The 19,861-nt window shown below is 51.2% G+C and overlaps 1 protein-coding gene across 11 annotated transcripts in view; it reads right to left on the minus strand.

The window, feature by feature from the left end:
• The window catches only part of BLTP1 (bridge-like lipid transfer protein family member 1), a 2,946,455-nt gene that overhangs the window by 169,312 nt on the left and 2,757,282 nt on the right, over positions 1-19,861 (minus strand). For all 11 annotated transcript variants that reach the window (XM_069631149.1, XM_069631145.1, XM_069631146.1 and 8 more), the window contains one exon: positions 16,893-17,030. In XM_069631149.1, coding sequence (XP_069487250.1) covers positions 16,893-17,030 — 138 coding nt within the window. The remainder of the gene's footprint in view (positions 1-16,892; positions 17,031-19,861) is intronic.

Genomic DNA, 19,861 nt, shown 5'->3' on the forward strand with positions numbered 1-19,861 from the left:
TATATATATACAACCATAATTACTTATTAGACAAGTCTTAGTGAGAAACACCACTTATTTTCAGACAGAGGTGAGCGCTTAACACAAAATGGCACTCTAATAAGTTATTTTCAAAGGGAGGGAAAAAGGCAGAGTTATGAAAACACACAAATCTCAATACTTTTCAAAGAACCACAGTGAGGCAGGTTAGGCAAAGTCTACTGGAGAGCAAGGAAGTTCAAATGCCAGGCCCACTCTTAGAGAGAGCAAGCAAAATGCGTCCAGGATCACACTGTGGGGTTATGCCCAAAGTGTCTTTGTAAATAGTTCACAAAAGATTGAGATCAAGTCAGGAAAAGTTAGTTAACAGGCCCCAGGCTAACCCAGGTTAGAAAGTCGAGGATTTACTGTCAACCCCAAACGATCTGTCGCAAGGGAAGCCAGGCGGGCACAGTACCTGAAATGGGAAGAACGCTCCAGCGGGGGCAGTTGTTCCTGGCAGCGGGTGCAAGTCAGTGTTTCGTCCAGAGGAAGAGGAGTTCTCGAAGTGGAGGAAAGATGAAGGTTGTTGCACTGCCAGGTAAGAAACCAGCCGCGGAGTTTCCCGGTTGCAAGGTACTACCCTTTTCTTCGCGGTAGTGGTAAACTGTGGTATTCCAGTTGCCGGGGTGCTTGGCACGGGCAAGGCGGCCACGAGATGGTCCAGGAAGGCGAAAAGACGGGCAAACTGGTTATCCCCACCAGTCAAAGGAAGAAGACTCTCCGGACTGGAGATCTCCTCTGTCGTCGGGAAAAGTGGTGAGACGGTTCATTAGGGCTCCACCAGTGGTGTCGTCGTTGCAGGTCGGCTCGGCTTCTCCCTCCTCGGATTCTTTAGGTCCTGTGGCAACTTCTGAAGTTCCAGTCCCCAAAGCCCTGCTTTTATGCAGAAAACCCCCATTCATTCAGCCTAGCTGTCACTCAACATGCTAAGTGGTGAGCCGGCGGCTCACCACTTGGACCAATCACACAAGAGTGCGACTTGAGTTGCCGAGGCAACTCAGTCCAGGGTGCCTAAACCCCCTCCCACACCCCCTGTGGTACCCAGACAGAGTGGCACCACTTTTGGGATGCTTCTGTGGAGAAGCCCGCCAAAAAGTGGAACAAAGGGCTCGACTTGGGTTGGAGTCACAGAAGCGAACACAAATGCCATTTTGGAACCAAGTTTCGGCAAAAAAATACCAACCGGTGAATTTATATTAATTTAATAAACCGGCGGTATGTTCGAGGCTATTTTAAAAAGTGGTAGCCTCGAACAATGGGAAAATCCCATAGGAATATATTTGTGGTCGAATATAAAAAGTAGTATCCACTGCCACCAGCCAAAACTCGGTCGGGGGGAACTGGACAGTGCCCCCTCGAATAACAGACCCCAGGGCAATTGAATTGACCCGACCAGTACGTCCACAATATGATGGTTTGTACTGGTTCTGTTCACAATTTAAGACTAGTAAAGCCAATGGTGACTTTACATGCCCGGGGAGACAGTAGTCAGTCCCAGGCTATGGAGTCTATGTTTGGGGGTCGCTACGACACCCCTGGGTTACTGCACGGAGGGTGCTGTGTAACCCACATATCAAAAACACATGAAACCCTATGGGGAAAAGGACCCCATAGCCCATAGAACACATACAAAGTCAAAGGAACACCTCAAATCATGTCTAAGAGTGGGAGAAAAAGAGTCTCACTCTTAGCAGGAGAAAAAATAAACCCCAAAAAAATCCAGCAAAGCTGCTGGGGGACTCACTAGGTTTGGGAAATTAGCCTTTACAGAGAATTCTCCCTAACACCCTTAAGTGGAAATGTGTTGGTGGTAAAATCTTGAACTTAAAGTCCTATCAATTCAGAGGGGCGTTCTCCCAAGCCTCCTTGGGTAGACCAGCAACAGGGCCGCTCATGCGAAGAACTCAAACTGGTACCTGTAGTTGCCTTTCAGGTGCCAGGCCACTTATACGAGGGATCAGTTGGGTTTTGTGATTCATCTCCGTCTATGTCTCTCACTCTCTCACTCACTCACTTCTGTTGGGACCCCATTCTCCTATTTGGCCCTCCCCCGTCTTCCTTTCTTCAGGGGTTTTGACCTTCCCCAGGGTTGTTGATAGTCGCTCTTGGCTTCTATCACGCCCTCTGTGTGATATTCTCACCTCTTATCTGATGGCCCTTTTCTCTTTACTCTGCGCCCCTCTCCTCGTCAGGCGACTTGCTTCTGTCCTGGTCACTCTGAGAGGGTCTTATTGAGGTGTTGTTGCAGCCTCTTCAGAGGCTTATCAGGCAGGTCAGCTTTCCTACCTTTCAGGCTTAGATGGGGCTGCAGGGGTACTCTCCTCCCCCCCGGGTCAATTCCTTTTTACTAGCCTCTTCAGGCAGCTCCCAGACAGGCAGTGCGCTCCAGGGTAGACCAGGGTAGACCAGGTTATTTCACCCAGGGAGCAACTCCTCCTTCAGGATAGAGCTCCTCTTCCATTCACCGGCGTCTGGAAAGAAGTACAGGAAACTGTCCCTGACTGAGACAAGTTCAGAGTAAGCTGGCTCTGCTTTTATAGCCAGACTCCTCCTCATCATCATGTTGGCTTCTGATTAGAGGAAAGCCCTGCTTACAGGATTGGCTATCAGGGTGTTTCCATTCTGGTCCCCTTATGTTAGGCTCTCTCTCCCGATTGGCCAGTAGGACTTCTGTTGTTTTAATCATGATTTCACTTTCTTTATTTCCTTTATTTATTCTTCTTTTATCCTGGACTTCTTTTTACATGTTATTTGTCCCATCCTTGGGAATCAGGTTTTTATTTTTATTTAGTTTCCTCTATGGGGATTCCAACGTAGGTTCTCCCACATGATCCACAGTGTTGCAAAAATCATGGACCTATGCTAGTGCACCAGAAGGAAGTGTAGGGCCTTTCCTCTGAGGTCCTGCAGTACCTCTCCACCAACGTACCCCTTCAGTCCCATCCCACAGAGCGAAGTACGCTGTCGTTCCGGCTCCTAGTGCTCCTGCACAGGCATGCTGAGGGATGGATACATCAGGAAGCAGGGGGGAACCAGATCCCCGGCGCTCTCCAGAGAGGCGCATGACTTGTGGCACTGGGCCGTCGGCTAGGAAATGTTCCTCATTCCTTTCCACCTGGCTGGAGTCAAGAACACTATTGCGGACTCCCTCAGCAGGGAGCTGCGCTCTTGCCACGAGTGGGAGCTTCAACAGGATCAAGTGGACAGCCTCTTCCTCAAATGGGGAAGACCCCAGATCGATCTGTTTCCGAAGGCGACGAATTTCAAATGCCAGCGATTCGCCAGAAGGTTCCACCAGCTGGGGTGCATGGGGGACGCATTTTGCTTCCTGTGGGAAGGCCTCTTCCTGTACGTGTTCCCTCCGTTGCCTCTCCTGCTGCGAGTCAATCAACTCAAACGGTGCCGATGTAGGATGATCCTCGTCGCCCCGGCGAGGCCGACACAGATTTGGTACCCGGACCTTCTCAGCCTGTCAACGTCGCCTACGGTCAAGCAGCCAGTGGTCGCGGATCTGCTCACCAGAGAAGGAGGTGCAATCCTAACCCAGGATCGCTGAACCTGAAGGCTTGGCTCCTGCAGCCTTAGAGTTCGGAGGGTACGAGTTACCGGCGGACTGCAGGGAGGTCCTTGCCAGGGCCAGAGCGTCATTGACTCTAAGTGCTACAGGCACAAATGGAAGCGTTTCGCTACATGGTGCCAGTTGCAGAAGATCAACCATCTGAGGGTCACGGCCCTGCAGATTCTTCCATAATTGTCCTTGTAAAAGGCGGGGCTGGCGCACGCCTGTATCAAGATACATCTTGCGGCTATCTCCCGCTACACCAGGTCTCCAGGACGGTCTTCTCTTTGGAAGCACCGTCTCGTCAAGGAGTTCCTCAAAGGACTGTTTTGATTGTTCCCGACGGTGATGGCTGTACTGACGAGGGCCCTTCGAGTCTATTCATCAGGACCCTCTCAGGTTCCTCTCGTGGAGAACAGCTTTCCTCGTAGCCATTAGCTCTGCCAGGAGGGTGGGTGAGATCCAGGCCCTATCCTGCAAACAGCCTCATCTGACTTTTCACGACACGAGGGTGGTGCTGCAAACGCACCCCTCCGTTGGAATTCCCCCTCAACAAGCCTTTGGTGTTGCCTGTGTTCTTTCCGAAACCTTTGTCGCCTGTTGAAAGGACTTTGCCCTCACTGGATGTGGCTCGAGCTCTGAAGTTCTATGTGGCACGCACAAAGAGTTTCCGGAAGACATCTGAACTATTTGTGAACTTTGGTCCTGTGAACCATGGGAAGGCCTTGTCCAAGGCTTCCATCTCCAGGTGGCTCTCTGGCTGTATCACCAACTGTCATCGGTTGGCTAACCGACCACTGCCCGGCCATCCGAGAGCCCATTCCACCAGAGTGATCGCTGCAACGACGGCGTTCCTGTTTGGTGTGCCCCTGCTGGACATCTGCAGGGCTGCTACGTCGAGGTCCATGCACACCTTCACAAGAGTCTACTGGGTCGACAGGGATTCCAGGGAGGAGTCCAGGGTCGGCCAGGCAATGCTACGCAACCTGTTCGCTTGAGCCCTGCCACCTCCCGTGGTTGTGTAATGTTGTAATGCTGTGCAATCTTTATTCATGAGCATGTGAATCCATGCCAGACCCCATGGCTGAAGAAGGAACAAGATACTTACCTGTAACTATTGTTCTCCAGCATGGGTGTGGCATAGATTCACATGCAAACCCTCCTGCTGTCCCGTCTGTGGCTCTTCTTGGTCATAGTGCCACTTTACGTGCTTACCAAATCTGAAGATGGCTGCGAGAGGAGGGGCATAGGGAGAGGGCAGTCATTGGCTGGGGGCGGTATGACCCAGAGCTCAGCGATTGGTTTAAAGGAGAAAGACCGTTTGTAAGTGAAAGTGAAACGTTTTTTTCTTTTACCAAGGATTCCCGGTCTGATAACAGGGAATATTCATGAGCATGTGAATCCATGCCAGACCCATGCTGGAGAACAATAGTTACAGGTAGGTAACTTGCTCCTTATTCTCCTATTGGTGAATATGCACATGTGTTATGGTTTTGATGACAATACTTACCATTGATTTTATATGCTTAGTGTGTAACTAAAGGCCTAATAAAAAGCTGTATTGTAATGTACTGTGGTGAATCGTGGTGCTGCGATCCCCACAAGGGACTCAACCAGGACTGCCTTGTGGCAGTAGCAGCGCTGCCTGCTGGAGCAGGACGACAGCAGTGGCGCAGCTCACAGCACATTGAGGAACAACAGGGTATCGTGGTGGTATTGTCCGTGAAGACCCTCACCACCTTGCCCTTGAGGGATGGAAGGAACAACTTGAGGGCCCAGAACACTGCCTGAAGCTACAGGACATTGTGTGGAGATCCCTCTCCTCCGGCAGCCACAGGTCTCTGGTGTAGAGAGAGATGTGCGGTGTGGGCTCCCCAGCCCTCTAGGAAAGCGTCTGTGGTGACTGTATCTTGGTATGGTGGGGGGGGGGCTCTGGAAATCCGTGTCTCTGGAGATGTTGGAGCTCACGCGCCACCACCTTATTGCTTGACGGAACACCTAGTCAAGAGTAATCTTGTCTGCAAAGCTACTGGATACCTGAATCCACTGAACGTCCAGGAATTCCGGAAGGGGTCGCATCCACAACCTGCAGAGTCGGATCAGGTAAATGCACGTCAACATCATTCCGAGTAGAGACTTTATGGTCCACACTGTAGTGGTCTTCAGTGTCAACAGCCATTGCACCTTGCCTAGCAGGGCCCCCATCTGCTCGTCCGAGGAAGACGCCAGGCAGGAGACCGTGTTGAGTCTGGCCCGTAGGAACAGTGCGTTCTGCGATGATATCAAGCAGGACTTTGGATAGTTGATGGAGAACCCCAGATCCATCAGCAGCCGGACGGTCCTCTCCATGTGTTCGATGGCCAGTTCCCTTGACCTGGCCCGCATAAGCCAGTCATTGAGGTACGGGTACACGTGTATCCCCTGTAGATGCAGGTGGGCCACCACCGTTGCCAGGCACTTCGTAGACACCCTGGACACCGACTTCAGTCCTAAGGGGAGGGCCTTGAATTGATAGTGCTTTCCTTGCACTACGAAGCGCAGGAATTGCCACTGTTTTTCATGAATGGGGCATGGAAGTGAGCGTCCTCCAGGTCCAGCAATGTCAGGTAGTCTCCTTCCTTCAGTTGGCCGAGCACGTGCTGCAACATGACCCTCTTGAATTTCTGGGACTTCAGATATTTGTTGAGGCACCGCAGGTCTAGAATGAGCCTCCAGCCCCCGGTCTTTTTCTTTACCAAGAAGTAGCTGGAGTAGACTCCGGAGCACCGGAGCCGCTTTGGAACCAGCTCTATCGACCCTTATCATGGCCCGTACTTCCTGCAGGAGCTGAGGGATGTGCTGCTCCTGCCTGGCCACCAGCACCATCCGCTGACACTTTCGTTGGAATTCCAGAGTGTGTCCGTGGGCGAGAGTGTACAGCACCCATTGGTCAGTGGAGATCTTTTCCCACTCGCTTGCGAAGCCCGCCAGCTGGCCTCTCACTGGGGTGCAAGAGTGGGGGACCGATGTCCTGGCCGGTACAATCTTGCTTCGGAGCCTGTGTGCCACATTGGGAGCGACGATGTCGGCCACCAGCTCCAAAACCCTTGGAGCGGCCCCTGTAGGCCTACAAGGTCGTGGCTCGGGAGGGCTGGCGGTACAAAGAGGATCCCCCCTGCCCGATTTTCCTCCTGAGGCATGAAAGGAAGGACCATGTTGCTGAAATGTGCCCAGGGCACGGGCCGCCTCGGTGTCGGTCTTAATGGCCTAAAACGATTCATCAACGGCCTTCCCAAAGAGGTTGTCCCCGTCAAAAGGCATGTCCAGCACCCTCATCAGGACCTCCCGACGGAAGTTGGTGGCTTTCCACCAGCCACGACGACGGAGGCAGACACTGTTCCCCATCTGGCAGAACCATGTGTCTGCGATGTCCAGGGCCATAGTGATGGCATGGTCCGATGCCACCTCGCCCTGCTGGAGGATCTCCAGCGACTCGACCCGCTTGTCGTCGGGCAGAAACTCCAGCAGCAGGGCCATCTTATACCACAGCTCCCTGTCATATCTGCCCAGGATTGCAAGCACGTTAGCTGCCTTGACTGCATTCGCTGCAGAGAAGATCACTTTCCTTCCCATGCCACTTGTTCCATTCGCTGTCCGGAGGGACAAAGGCCGAAGAGGAGGGGTTTGATGCCTTCTTCCTTGCTGCCACCGATACCACAGAGTCCAGAGAAGGCTGCGAACGTAGGCCCTTGGGTGCAGACTTGGGCAGAGCCACTTTTTATCCTGCCTATCCCTCTTCGCCGGTGCCGAGGGCAGGTTTCTCATCAACGCCAGGCCCTCCTCCCAAACGTCGTCTAGGAGCGGCACAGCTAGAATGGTCTTTCGCATGGCTTCACGCCGTTGGTAAAAGAAACCTTTCTTCTTGGTCTCTTCTGGCGTCAGCTGGAAGAGCTCTGACACTCTGGCCACCATGGCATGGAACAACCCCACTTCGTTCGGGAGAGAAGCCCTCGGTGGGGGGTTAATGCTGCTGTCATCGTTTGTGTCAGTAGTCGCTGTGTCCGTCCCCGTATCCCTAGGGGGGAGGGCGTGTGCAGAGGTTGATGCAACAGTGTAGGGTGCCGTCTCCTCTTTTTCGCCAGGGGCTGGCCTGGTGTCGCCGGGGCTGGAGGAGCCGTTGGCATCCTCTTCTGGGCTCAATGGGCTCAATTGACCAAAAAGATAACTTTTTATCAAAAAAAGCACGAAAACGTAGAAAAGCTCAAAATAAAAAGATCAAAACGCCTACCTTGCCCTATTTCTATGGGGCGGAGGGGGAAAGCCCTAACTAGCAAAACAAAAAACTAAGGATATATGTTTAAGTCCAAAATAAAGTACTTTAATCCGAATCCTATCCAACTAACTGGCCCAACCACTTCAGAAAACAGCTAACTAAAAGGGAAAAGGGGAGGCTTGGTACAATAGCTAATAGATCCTTCATCCTTATATGCATTCTTTCAATCCAATGTGCAGTACTTTATTAATAAATGGTGCTGAACTTATTATCTCGTCTCTTGTGTTGTGCTGCTCCTACATTGTTACAATTCCCAAACTTCCCAACGACAGAGTGACAAACTGCCATTGTTCATCCCCTGATACACAACCAATTGCCCTTTAGGTCTCCTATCAAGTCAAAAAAGGTAATGATAGTACAAAGAGGCAGCCCATAGACCAATGTTTGCCACTTTATGTAGTCATCACAGATTTACTGGCTAATACATACAGCACATTAGGATGAAACAAACTTTGTTTCTAAACTTGCATGGGTCTGGCATAGATTCACATGCTCATGAATATTCCCCATTGTCAGGCTGTGAATCCTTGGTAAAAAAAGAAAAGCAGTTTTGCTTTAGCCTGAAAACTGCATTTCTCCTCTAAACCAATCACGGTCCTTTGGGTCAAACTGCCCCCAACAATGACGGTCGTCTCCCTAAGCTCCACCCCTGGTGGCCCTCTTCAGATTTGGTATAGCACGTAATGTGGCAGTATGAACCAATAAAAGTAGCAGTACGAACCAAGAAGATCCAAAGAGGGGAAGGAGGGAGGGTTCGCATGTGAATCCATGCCATACCCATGCTGCAAAACAGGAGTCAGAGGTAAGTAACTTAGTCCTTCTCAAGCATGGGGTCTGGCATGGATTCACATGCTTGTGACTAAAGATTACATAGCAGTACATATACACAACCACGGGAGGTGTCAAGGCTCAACAGAAGGACACAGTCACCCCTGGAACAGACTCACCTCAAACTAACAGGTTGCGTAGTACTGGTTGGCCGACCTGGGACTCCTCCCTGGAATCCATGATGACACAGTAAAACCTTGTGAAGGTGTGCGTGGACCACCATGTAGAAGCCCTGCAGTTGTCAAGCAGGGGAACACCAGAGAGAAACGCTGTCGTTGCTGAAATGGCTCTGGTAGAATGGGCTTTCGGCCGGCCTGGAAAAGGTCTGTTGGCCAGACGATGACAGTGCATGATTCAGCCGGAGAGCAACCTGGAAATGGAAGCCTTTAGCATGGCCTTCCTGTGATTCAAAAAGTTGAGAAGTCTTCCGAAAGTGCTTCATGAGTACCACATAAAACCTCAAGCCACGAGCAACATTCAGCAAATGCAATGTCCTTTCCGCCGGCATAGAAGGAATCGGGAAGAAAACTGTCAGATCTAAAGTCTCATTGAGATGGATGGAATTCAGACGGAACCTTCGGCATAAAAGTGGGTGGGTAAGCATCACCACCTTCATAGCATGGAAGGACAAGTACAGCTGCTTGCAAGAGAGGGCCTAGATATCCCCAACCCGCCTGGCCGAGGTGTTCACCACACGGAAAGCAGTCTTCCACGAGAGGAACTTCAGTGAGACCTGATGCATTGGCTGAAATTGGGGCCCGATGAGCTTTTTGAAGACCGAGTTGAGCTCCCAAGCTGGAGCAAGGGCCTTCACTGGTTGAAAAGTCATGAAGAGACTCCTTGACAAGTCTGTGCAACCACAAGGATGGCTTACCGGGTGTAACAGGATATGGCAGCCAGGGTCACCTTGATAGAAGCAGGTGCTGCAGAGTTGTGACATGCAGCGGTGTAATCTTCTGAGCCCTGCACCACACTGAGAAGCGTTTCCATTTATTGCTGCAGCATGCCAGCGTGGAGGAAGTCCCCGCCTTGGCTAGGATCTTATTACATTCCAGTGCCAGGGAATAATGCCCAAACTCTAGGGCTGCAGGAGCCAGGCTTGGAAGCTCAGCAATTCTGGGTCGTGGCACAGAATCAACCCGTCTTTTCTGGCTAGAAGATCAGGAAGTTGAGGCAGCCGGATGGACAGAGCCGCTGACAGGAGGAGCAAGTCTGGGTACCAGATCTGTCAAGGCTATGCCGGAGCGATGAGTATCATTCTGCAATGACACTGTCTGGGTGTGCTCATTTGATATCGCATTTATAACGCGCCTATGCACAAGTGCTTCAAGGCGCGACGAGGCAAGGGAGGGGAACAAAGGGAGGATGGACAACAATCCTACTAGGCCAGGTGTCATTCAGATCGCGCAAGTGCATGGGAAGGGGCAGGGACAGTGCAGTATAAAATGATAACAATAAGTAAGCAACGGCCAACATGTGGCAAGTGCATGGTCAAGTGCGGACATCAGGTGTCAGGGGATGGTAGGGGGACTGTAGGGATACAGAAACAGTCCCCAAGTGCAGGGGTTGCCAGGTGTGCAACACTGGTGGGATAGGGACCTGTGCCCGAGATCAGAGTGTGTCCAGGTAGCCAGAGCAGTTCAGGTTACATCCAGGAGGTCAGCAGAGGAGAGGAGGAGAAAAAGCAGAAGCAAAGAAAAAGGTTTTGAGGTGTTTCCGGAACCGGAGATAGTTCTCCTCAAGTTTAAGGGAGGCAGGTCGGCTGTTCCACACGGAGGCACCAGCCGAAGAAAGAGATCTACCACCTACTCGTTGCTTGGAGAAGCGAATGACCCTGAGGGAGTTGGAGGTGGATGAGCGAAGAGCTTGAGAAGGAAGATATTTAGGAAGAGAGAATTGAAGGTATTGAGGACCCAGGACCCAGAAGGCGTTGTGGACGATGCAGAGGGGTTTGAACTTAATCCTCGCAGCCACTGGGAGGATCCCTGGGCTTGAGGCCAAGGACAAGTCTCGCAGTCCTGTTCTTGATAAGTTGCAAAGGGTGGAGAGTAGAAGCAGGCAGCTTTAGAAAGAGGCTGCTACAATAGTCCAGCCTAGAGAGAACCAGAGCTCTGGAGACAGTGAGCTTCTGGGGGAAGGAGAGGAAAGGAAGAATACCTCTGAGGAGGTGCAGCTGGCAGTGTGACTTCTTAGAGACGTCGGAGATGTGAGGAGAGAAGGAGAGTAGGGAGTCGAAGATGAACCCAAGGTTTTTTGCCTTGCACGTGGGAGTGGGAAGAGGGCCAAGAGAGGCCGGCCAGAGAGCTACAGGGAATGAGGGAGCAGGTGTGCCGATGAGGAGAATCTCAGTCTTACTGGCATTAAGGCAGAGGTCATTGGCGGCACACCACTCCTGGATAGCAGACAGACAGAGATGAGTGAAGGAGAGGAGGAGGTAGAGGGTAGCCTGAAAATGAGCTGGTTGTCATCCGCATAGCACTGAAATTTGGGGCAGAGAGCGGCGATGCGGTGGGCAAGGAGTGCCAGGTATTGGTTGAACAGCCAGGGAGAGAGGTTAGACCCCTGAGGGACACCACAGGTAGAGAAAAAGATAGCAGACAGGAAGGACCCAAGCTGGACCTGGGAGGGTCAGTCAGAGAGGAAAGAAGTCAGCCACGCCAGAGCCCAACCAGTGATACCCAGGTTATCACAGAGACGGTTGAGCAGGATGGCATGGTTGACAGTGTCAAAGGCAGGAGATCAAGCAAGATGAGGACGCAAGGGGTGTTAGAGTCAAGGTTGGAGAGCAGGTCTTCACAGATGTTCAGGAGAGCCGTTTCCGTGCTTCTGGCAGCTCTGAAGCCAGACTGATGGTCATGAAGACAACCAACAGATTCAGTGTGGAGATTAAGCTGGGAGATGGCCAGTTTCTCCAGGGGCTTGCCCAGGAAGGGAGTAATGGAGATTGGGTGATAGTTAGCCGGGCAGGAGGGGGCGGCAGAGGGTTTCTTGAGAAGTGGGTGCACAAGGGAGTGCTTCAGGAGGGTTGGGAAGATTCCAGTGGCGAAGGAGTGATTGCAGAAATCAGCCAGGCAGGAGCCAGGGAGTCGATGTGGTCCTTGATAGTTTTGGAGGAACAGGGGTGAACCTGTTTCGACAAGACTTTCATAGATCGGACTTGTCTAGAAACCTTGTCAGCGGAGAACAGGGGAAAGGCAGAGAAGGTAGAGGAGAAGTGACTGCAGAAAGGTCAGAGGAAGAGCAGGGAGTGGGGGGATGGAGGGGATAGGAGGAGAGTGAACAGTATGTCCTGAGTTTTAGAGATGAAGTGAGAAGCCAGTGCCGTGCAGAGGGCCTGGGAAGGGACAGGAGAGGTAGAGGCTGCGGCAGGATTGGCCAGTTCCTTGCAGATTTTAAAGAGTTCAGCCGAGTTGTTAGATGCCGCAGAGACGCAGGCTTGGATATGAGCTCTCTTCTTGGTTAGGACAGAGAGCCGGTATTGCCTTTGAAACAGGCGGCAGGCCAGTTTTTCAGAGGATGAACATGAAGCACGCCATTTCCTCTCGGCCACCCTGCACTTGCGTTTTAGGGTGAGAAGGTCTGAGTCGTACCAAGAGTTGCATTTGGCTTTGAGCTTCAGGCAGATTCTCATGACAGGGGCAAGGATATCAAGAGTATCAGATATAGCAGAGTGGAGTGTGGAGCGGGCTGTGTCAGGGTGAGAGTCAGCCAAAGAGGGAGGGTAAGAAGGTGGCGGCGAAAGCCTCAGCCGACACACGCTTCATGGGTCGGATGACCGAGAAGGTGGGTGGCAGTGATGGAAGTGGCATGGCCTGAGGGGTAGGGAGGGTGAGGTGGGAGGAGAGGAGAAAGTGATCACTCCAGGAGAGAGGAGTAGTGAGAGGGACAGAGAGGGGAATGTCTGAGGAGATCAGAACATCTAGAGTGTGCCCTGCAGAGTGAGTCGGACCAGAGGTGAGAATAGTGAGTGAGAGAGAGTCGCAGAGGTCACGAAAGAGTCCAGAGGAGGACAGGAGGCATCCAAGTAGATGTTGAAGTCTCCAAGAAGGAGGAGTTGAGTGGTTGAGGCCGGGAGTGAGGAGGAGAGGTCCGCCCACTCAGAGAGGAAGGATGAAATCGGACCAGGATGCCGATAGATAGTAGCCACAGTAAGGGAATGGCTCGGGGAGAGAGAAAGCCTGCAGACGAGGCATTCAAAAGAAGAGTAGGCCTGCGTAGGAGTGACAGAGGCAGGAATCCACTCGGGGAAGATCAGGGCTACACACCCACCAGAGAGGTTGGCCCTGGGCGCGGAGAGGATCTTGTAGCCGCCAGGTAGGAGCGTATCAAAGCTTGTGACAGAGCTGGCCGTGAACCATGTCTCTGTGAGATCACTCGTTAGCAGGAGTGGGATCGGAGGGAAAGCATACAGGAAGAGTCCCTCCCACAGGAACGAGAAGACACCCCCCAAGGTCCCCGGCTGAGGGAACCTGCTGGCAAACCTCTGGCACTTGGAGTTGGCTGCTGTTGTGAAGTCGTCGATCTGGGTTGTCCCTACTCACGGAACAGAAGAGACACTTGATCCTGACGGAACTTCCATTCGTGGCAAGAACGCAACTCCCTGCTGTGCGTCTCTGTGATGGTGTTCTTGGTGCCTGCCAGGTGAAATGAGGCAAGGAGCATACCCTGAAATGTGGGCCAGTGCCACAGGGTCTGGGCTTCCCAGGAGAGCGCTAGGGAGCATATCCTGCCCTGCCTACGGATTTAGAAAATGGTGTTGGTGTTGTCCGTGAATATGCTCACCACCTTCCCCTTCAGCAATGGCAGAAATGATTTGAGGGCCCAAAAGTCTGCCCATAGTTCCAGGATGTTGATGTGAAGGTCCTTTTCCTCTGGAAGCCAGAGGCCTAAGGCGTGCAACTGTACAGTGTGGGCTCCTGATCCCTCCAGGGAGGCATCCGTGGTGGCCAGCTCTTGGTATGGCAGGATCTAAAACGGAGCACCTTGCGTGAGATATGGGCGCACCCCCCACCATCCTAGAGCTTGCCAGAACTCCTGGTTGAGGACGATCTTGTATGTCCAAGCGTCTGAGACCTGAAGCCACTGTGCGTCCAGAAACTTCTGGAGAGGACTCATCTGCAGCCCACAAAGAGGGACGAGGTGTATGCAGGAGGACATCATACCCAACAGCGATTGATGACAGTCACTGCACCTTGCCCAGGATGGCCATCACACTCTCCTCTGAGGGGGTCGCCAGACAAGCGACAGAGTTGAGAGGAGCACCCAAAAACTAAGCGTTCTGTGATGGCTGCACACAGGACTTTGGATAATTGATGGAGAATCCGAGATCCGTCAACAGACGAATGGTCTCCGTGTGCCGGTTTGACAGAGCGTGAGTGTGGGAGCGGATGAGCCAATCGTCCAAATAAGGGTAGACGTGGAGGCCCTTGAGATGAAGATGCACCGTCACTAGAGCCAAGCACTTTGTAAACACCCTTTGGGCCGAATTGCGCCGTGAGCTGATAGTGCTGTACCTGGACCACGAACCGCAGGAACTTCCGATGCTTTCGATGGATGGGGACATAAAAGTAGGCGTCTTCCAGATCCAGTGTCAACAGGAAGTCCCCTTCCTCCAGTTGGCCGAGCACGTGCTGCAACGTGACCATCCGGAACCTCTGGGACTTCAAGTACTTGTAAAGGCGTCTTAACTCTAGGATTGGCCACCACACTCCTAACTTCTTCCGTACCAGAAAGTATCTGGAGTATACTCCAGAGCACCAGAGGCGCTGGGGGACGGGCTCTATCGCCCACTTTCTTAAAATAGCCAGAACTGCAGCAGCTGTGCCATGTGTAGTTCTTGATGAGCCACCGGAGGAATTCGAGACACCTGTGTTGGAACTCCAATGTGTGCCCCTGACTAAGAACGTCCAGCACCCATTTGTCTGTGGTGATCGACTTTCACTCGTTGACAAAAATCATAGTCAGCCTCCCACTGGGGTGGGCAAGTGAGAGCCTGGATGTACATCCAGTTCAGGCCTGCTTGGGCATCTGCATCCTGGCCTGCGGGTGACGACGATGCTGTCTTCCACTGCCGTAGGCCTGCGAGTGGCCTCTGCAGGCCTCCTGAGTCATGGAACGGGAGGGTTGACGATTGGGGGTGTTATACCCCTTAGAGGACCTGCCGGACTTCCCTCTTGAGGATCAAAAGGATGACAATGTTCGCTGTTGCAATGCTCCCAGCAAGCGTGCCGTCTCTGTGTCGGTCTTGATCATCTGGAGGGACTCGTTGATGGTATTTCCAAAAAGGTTGTCCCCCATCAAAGGGCATATCCAACACCCTGGATTAGACATCCGCTCTTAAGTTGGTGGCCTTCAGCCATCCCTGCGTCGAAAGGACACCCTGTTGCCCATCTGGCAGAACCCAGTATCTGCGATGTCCAAGGACACTGTGATGGAGTGGTCTGACGCCACCTCACCTTCCTGGAACAGTGCCAGGGCCTCGACCATCTTGTCTCCTCTGGCAGGAAGTCCAAAATAGATCCCAACTTATTCCACAGCTCCCTGTCGTAGCAGGATAAGATGGCCAGGGCATTAGCAGCCTTGATAGTGGAGGCTGCAGTGTAAATTATGCTTTTGCCCTTTGCATCCAGTTTCTTCCCCTCCTGGACAGGAGGCACTATTGCCGAAGACGATGGATTTGCCAACCACTTCCTGACAGCAGGCGAGACTGAAGAGTCAGGAGAAGGCTGTCACCTCAAGCACCTGGGGGCCGAGTCCGAACCCTGTACTTCTTTTCCAGCCTATCCCGCTTGATGCCTCTTTTGGCCACACTCCCATCTGTCTAGACAGAGGTTCCGCGGGCGTTAGTCACTCCATGTCCTTCTCCAATTCCTTTGGTAGTAGGGTGACGATAGGAACTGCCCCCATCAACGGGGCACCAGCGAATGTCATTAGTGGGATTGTCGCAGCAGCCATATGCTGTGGTGGCAAGGTCACTCGTGGGGTTGCCGTTGTTGTGATCGTAGAGACCACCTTCATTGCCAGGCCTCTCTGACAAAGTCGTGATGGTCGTTGATGAGGTGGATGCCTACGCGTTCGAAGATGGGATCATGACCTTTGATGAGGTCATAGTTGTCGACGAAGCAGATGTCCTGGATGACGAAGCGGTCGTCGACAAAGTTGTCTTCGCTGATGTCGACGGGAGATGGGAGGAGCGACCTCAGGATTTTACCTTTGCAGGCTTGTCCACAGACGGTAAACAAAACTTCGTAGGGGTAAGGACTTCCTCTTTGATGGAGCGCCCCTCACTGGCAAGCTCTCCGTGGATGTAGACGGCAACAGTTATTGTGTCCTTCCCGACCTGAAACATGCGGCCGCAGCAAACCCAGTGGGATCCATAGCATGGTGCCTTGCCTTCTTTTGGAACCCCATAGACGGGGCGTCTTCAAAGGACCTCAACCTTTTCTCTGCGGGAGTTCGCTCATGGCACCGGCCGGTCCTGGATGAGGTCTTACCCAACTTGAGCCACGCTGCCAACTTGCAGTACCGGTCCTTTTTCGTCTTCTTCGAAAACCAAAGGCAAATCTCACATCATTCATCGTGGTCCGGATGCAGACAATACAAACATTTGTGATGCCGATCTTCGGCATACACGTTTCTCAGTCCACATTTCACGCATATATTGAAGAGGACAAGGCGTCAACTAAGCATAAGTCTGGGCCTCTCGAAAATTCGAAGAGAAGATCGGAAATGAAAGTTGATATTCGCCTACTGCCGGTAGTCAACCTACGGTCGAACGATGGAACAAAATCGGTCAAAATACTACATTCGATTGAAAAAACTTGAATTATCAAAAAGGCTCAAGAAGAGAGGACTCCCAACACTAAAGAGTGCAGTAAAAACCTGCAGATGGCCACCAGGGGTAGAGTTTAGGGAGACGAATGTCACTGGATGGGGGCAGTATGACCCAAAGGACAGTGATTGGTTTAGAGGAGAAATGCAGTTTTCAGGCTAAAGCAAAACTGCTTTTCTTTTTTATCGAGGATTCCCAGCCTGACAACAAGGAACATTCATGAGCATGTGAATCCATGTCAGAACCCATTCTGGAGAATTTGACATACAAATAAAGTACAACTATAAGAGTATTGATTCTGGTTTTAAATGTAGTACAGAAACATAGAAAAGTGCACCTACCAGGCAGATTTATTGTTTGATCCCCAAGAAAAAGACGTCTTGCGATACTTCGCCTATACCAAGCTCTTGGGAATGCCAGTATTTCACTCAGTCGTCGCATATCATATTTGAAGGAAGCAGACCCAATGTCACAAACAGCTGGAAAAAATAAACGTATAAATCAGTTGAAATACATAAAAGAAAACAATACATTGTCATAAAATAATATAGTTTTTAGAAAGTGCAACATCTTAACTAGCATTCTTTAGAAATTGTAAAATGGTATGTCAGTGCTGCGCAGTAGACAGTCGCTTGTGAACCAGGTGGTAAGCTGGTTTCAGTGAGTGCAAGACTTGAGTTGCTTCGCATTAAATTGTCTCTATTTACCCTTTGTTTGACTTTATCACCCACCCACCGCTTCCCCAACAGCCGGATGAGCTATGGGAAGCAGGAGAAAAACAGTAGCAGGACTGGTTATTCTGGAGGCTTTAAAATAAAAAGTGCTTCACTTAAGGAGGCAAAAGGAGGATTGTGAGATGTTAGTTACTGAGTGGCAATTTAACAAAACACATTGAAGCAAAGATACTCATAACATTAGGCGGAACAGTTGCTTGGTAGAGTAAAGACAAAATAAAGGATTTTTTAAACATTTGAGACTATTGTGAAGATTCACTACATGTCATCACTTCTCCCCAAGGGGGAGCCCTTTTCCATGAGGCCAGGGAGGTGAGTCTGTTACCCGATAATACCCCTGGGAGTGGTATAATGCCGGAGGATCTCATGGGTAGAGACTCCCCCTGCCCTATGGAGACCGATGACCATTTAGGGTATAGCCCTTATGAGAACACCATAGCCTCTCCTTCTTCTAACCTCTTTGTAGACAGTAGGCATATGTAATGTTATAAGGCAGACTTCCTCACTATCCTGGAAAGTACTGAAACGAAGAATAAGATCAGTAACATAGGCAATACAAGTACTGGGACGAGGTGGGACACAGGAACAATGAAAGGCAATTCCAAGAAGGAACTGGAGTGGTATAGTCTTCCACAGAGGCGTGGTTCCTCCTACACCATAAAAACCAAAGAAGAACTACCTATCAGAGAGACACAGACAACCAGGACGAGAGACCGTGAAGCCCAGGAAGCACAGAGGAGACGTGTAGAAGGCCAGGACAGAGCCGAGTGCAGTCCACTTCCGGAGTCAAGAGGACAAGGTTTAAGTTACTTACCTGTAACTATTGTTGTCTGGCATGGATTCACACGCTCATGAATATTCCCCATTGCCAGGCTTGGAATCCTTGGTAAAAGAAAAAACAGTTTCACTTTAGCTTGAAAACTGTATTTCTCCTCTAAACCAATCACTGTCCTCTGGGTCATACAGCCCTCATCCAATGACAGTCCTCTTCCTAAGCTCCAACCCTGATGGCCATCTTCAGATTTGGTAAGCATTTAAAGTGGCAGTATGAACCAAGAGGAGCCACAGAGGGGAAGGAGGGAGGATTCGCAAGTGAATCCATGCCAGACCGAATTCAGGAGAACAATAGTTACAGGCAAGTAACTTAAACCTTCTCCAGCATGGATTCACATGCTCATGAATAATGATTACATAGCAGTACATATACACAACCACGGGAGGTGGCAAGGCTCAAGAAGCGATAGACACTTACCCCTGGAACAGACTCACCTCAAGTGAACAGGTTGTGCAGTACCTCTTGGCCGACTCGGGACGCCTCCCTGGAATCCATGTTGACGCAGTAGAACTGTTAGGGAGAATTCTCTGTTAAGGCTAATTTCCCAAACCTAGGGAGTCCCCCAGCAGCTTTGCTGTATTTTTGGGGTTTATTTTTTTCTCCTGCTAAGAGTGAGACTCTTTTTATCCCACTCTTAGGCATGATTTGAGAATGTCCTTTGACTGTGAATGTGTTTTATGGGCTATGGGGTCTTTCACTCCATAGGGCTTCATGTGTTTTTTGGTATATGTGTTACACAGCTCCCTCAGTGCAGTAACACAGGGGTGTCATAGTGACCCCCAAACATAGACGCCATACCCTGGGACTGACTACTGTCTCCCAGGGCATGTAAAGTCACCTTTGACTTTACTAGTCTCAAATTGTGAACAGAACCAGTACAAACCATCATATTGTGGAAGTACTGGAAGGGGTAATTCGATTGCCCCTGGGTCTGTTTTCCAAGGGGGCACTGTCCAGTCCCCCCTTGTCGAGTTTCTGGCTGGTGGCAGTGGATACCACGCGAAATATTCCACCACTTTTTGGTGCAATGTTAAAGATACCGCCGGGTTATTTATTTAATATGTATTTCCCGGTTGGGTCTTTGTGCCAGGACTCGGTTTTAAAATGGCGTTTGTGTTCGCCTCTGTAACTCCAACCCAAGTCGAGCCCTTTGTTCCACATTTTGGTGGGTTTCTCCGCAGAAGCCCTCCAAATGGTGCCACTCTGTCTGGGGGTCTACAGGATGTGTGGTAGGGGGTTTAGGAACCCTGGACTGAGTTGTCTTGGCAACTCAAGTCGCACTCCTGTGTGATTGCCCCAGTGGTGAGCCGCCCGGCTTACCACTTAGCATGTTTTAGTGACAGCTTGGCTGTTGAATGGGGGTTTTTCTGCATAAAAGCAGGGCTTTGGGGACTGGAACTTCAAAAGTCGCCACAGGACCTAAAGAATCCGAAGAGGGGAGAAGCTGAGCCATCAACGATGACACCACCGGTGGAGCGCTGCTGTACGAACTCACCACTTCCCCGACGACAGAGGAGATCTTCTTCCAGGAGAGTCTTCTTCCCTTTGAGCTGGTGGGACCACCCAGTTCACCTTTTTTCGCCTTCCTGGATCGTCTCGTGGTCGAATCGCCCGTGCCAAGCACCCCGGCGGCCGGATAGCCACGCTTCACCATTACGGCGAATAAAAGGGTTGTACCTTTTAACCGGGAGACTTCGCGGCTGGTTTCTTCCCTGGCAGTGCAACAACCTCCAGATTTCTT

The sequence above is a fragment of the Ambystoma mexicanum genome, chromosome 6q (assembly GCF_040938575.1).
Source record: "Ambystoma mexicanum isolate Mex_15411 chromosome 6q, UKY_AmexF1_1, whole genome shotgun sequence".
Taxonomy (NCBI): Eukaryota; Metazoa; Chordata; class Amphibia; order Caudata; family Ambystomatidae; genus Ambystoma; species Ambystoma mexicanum.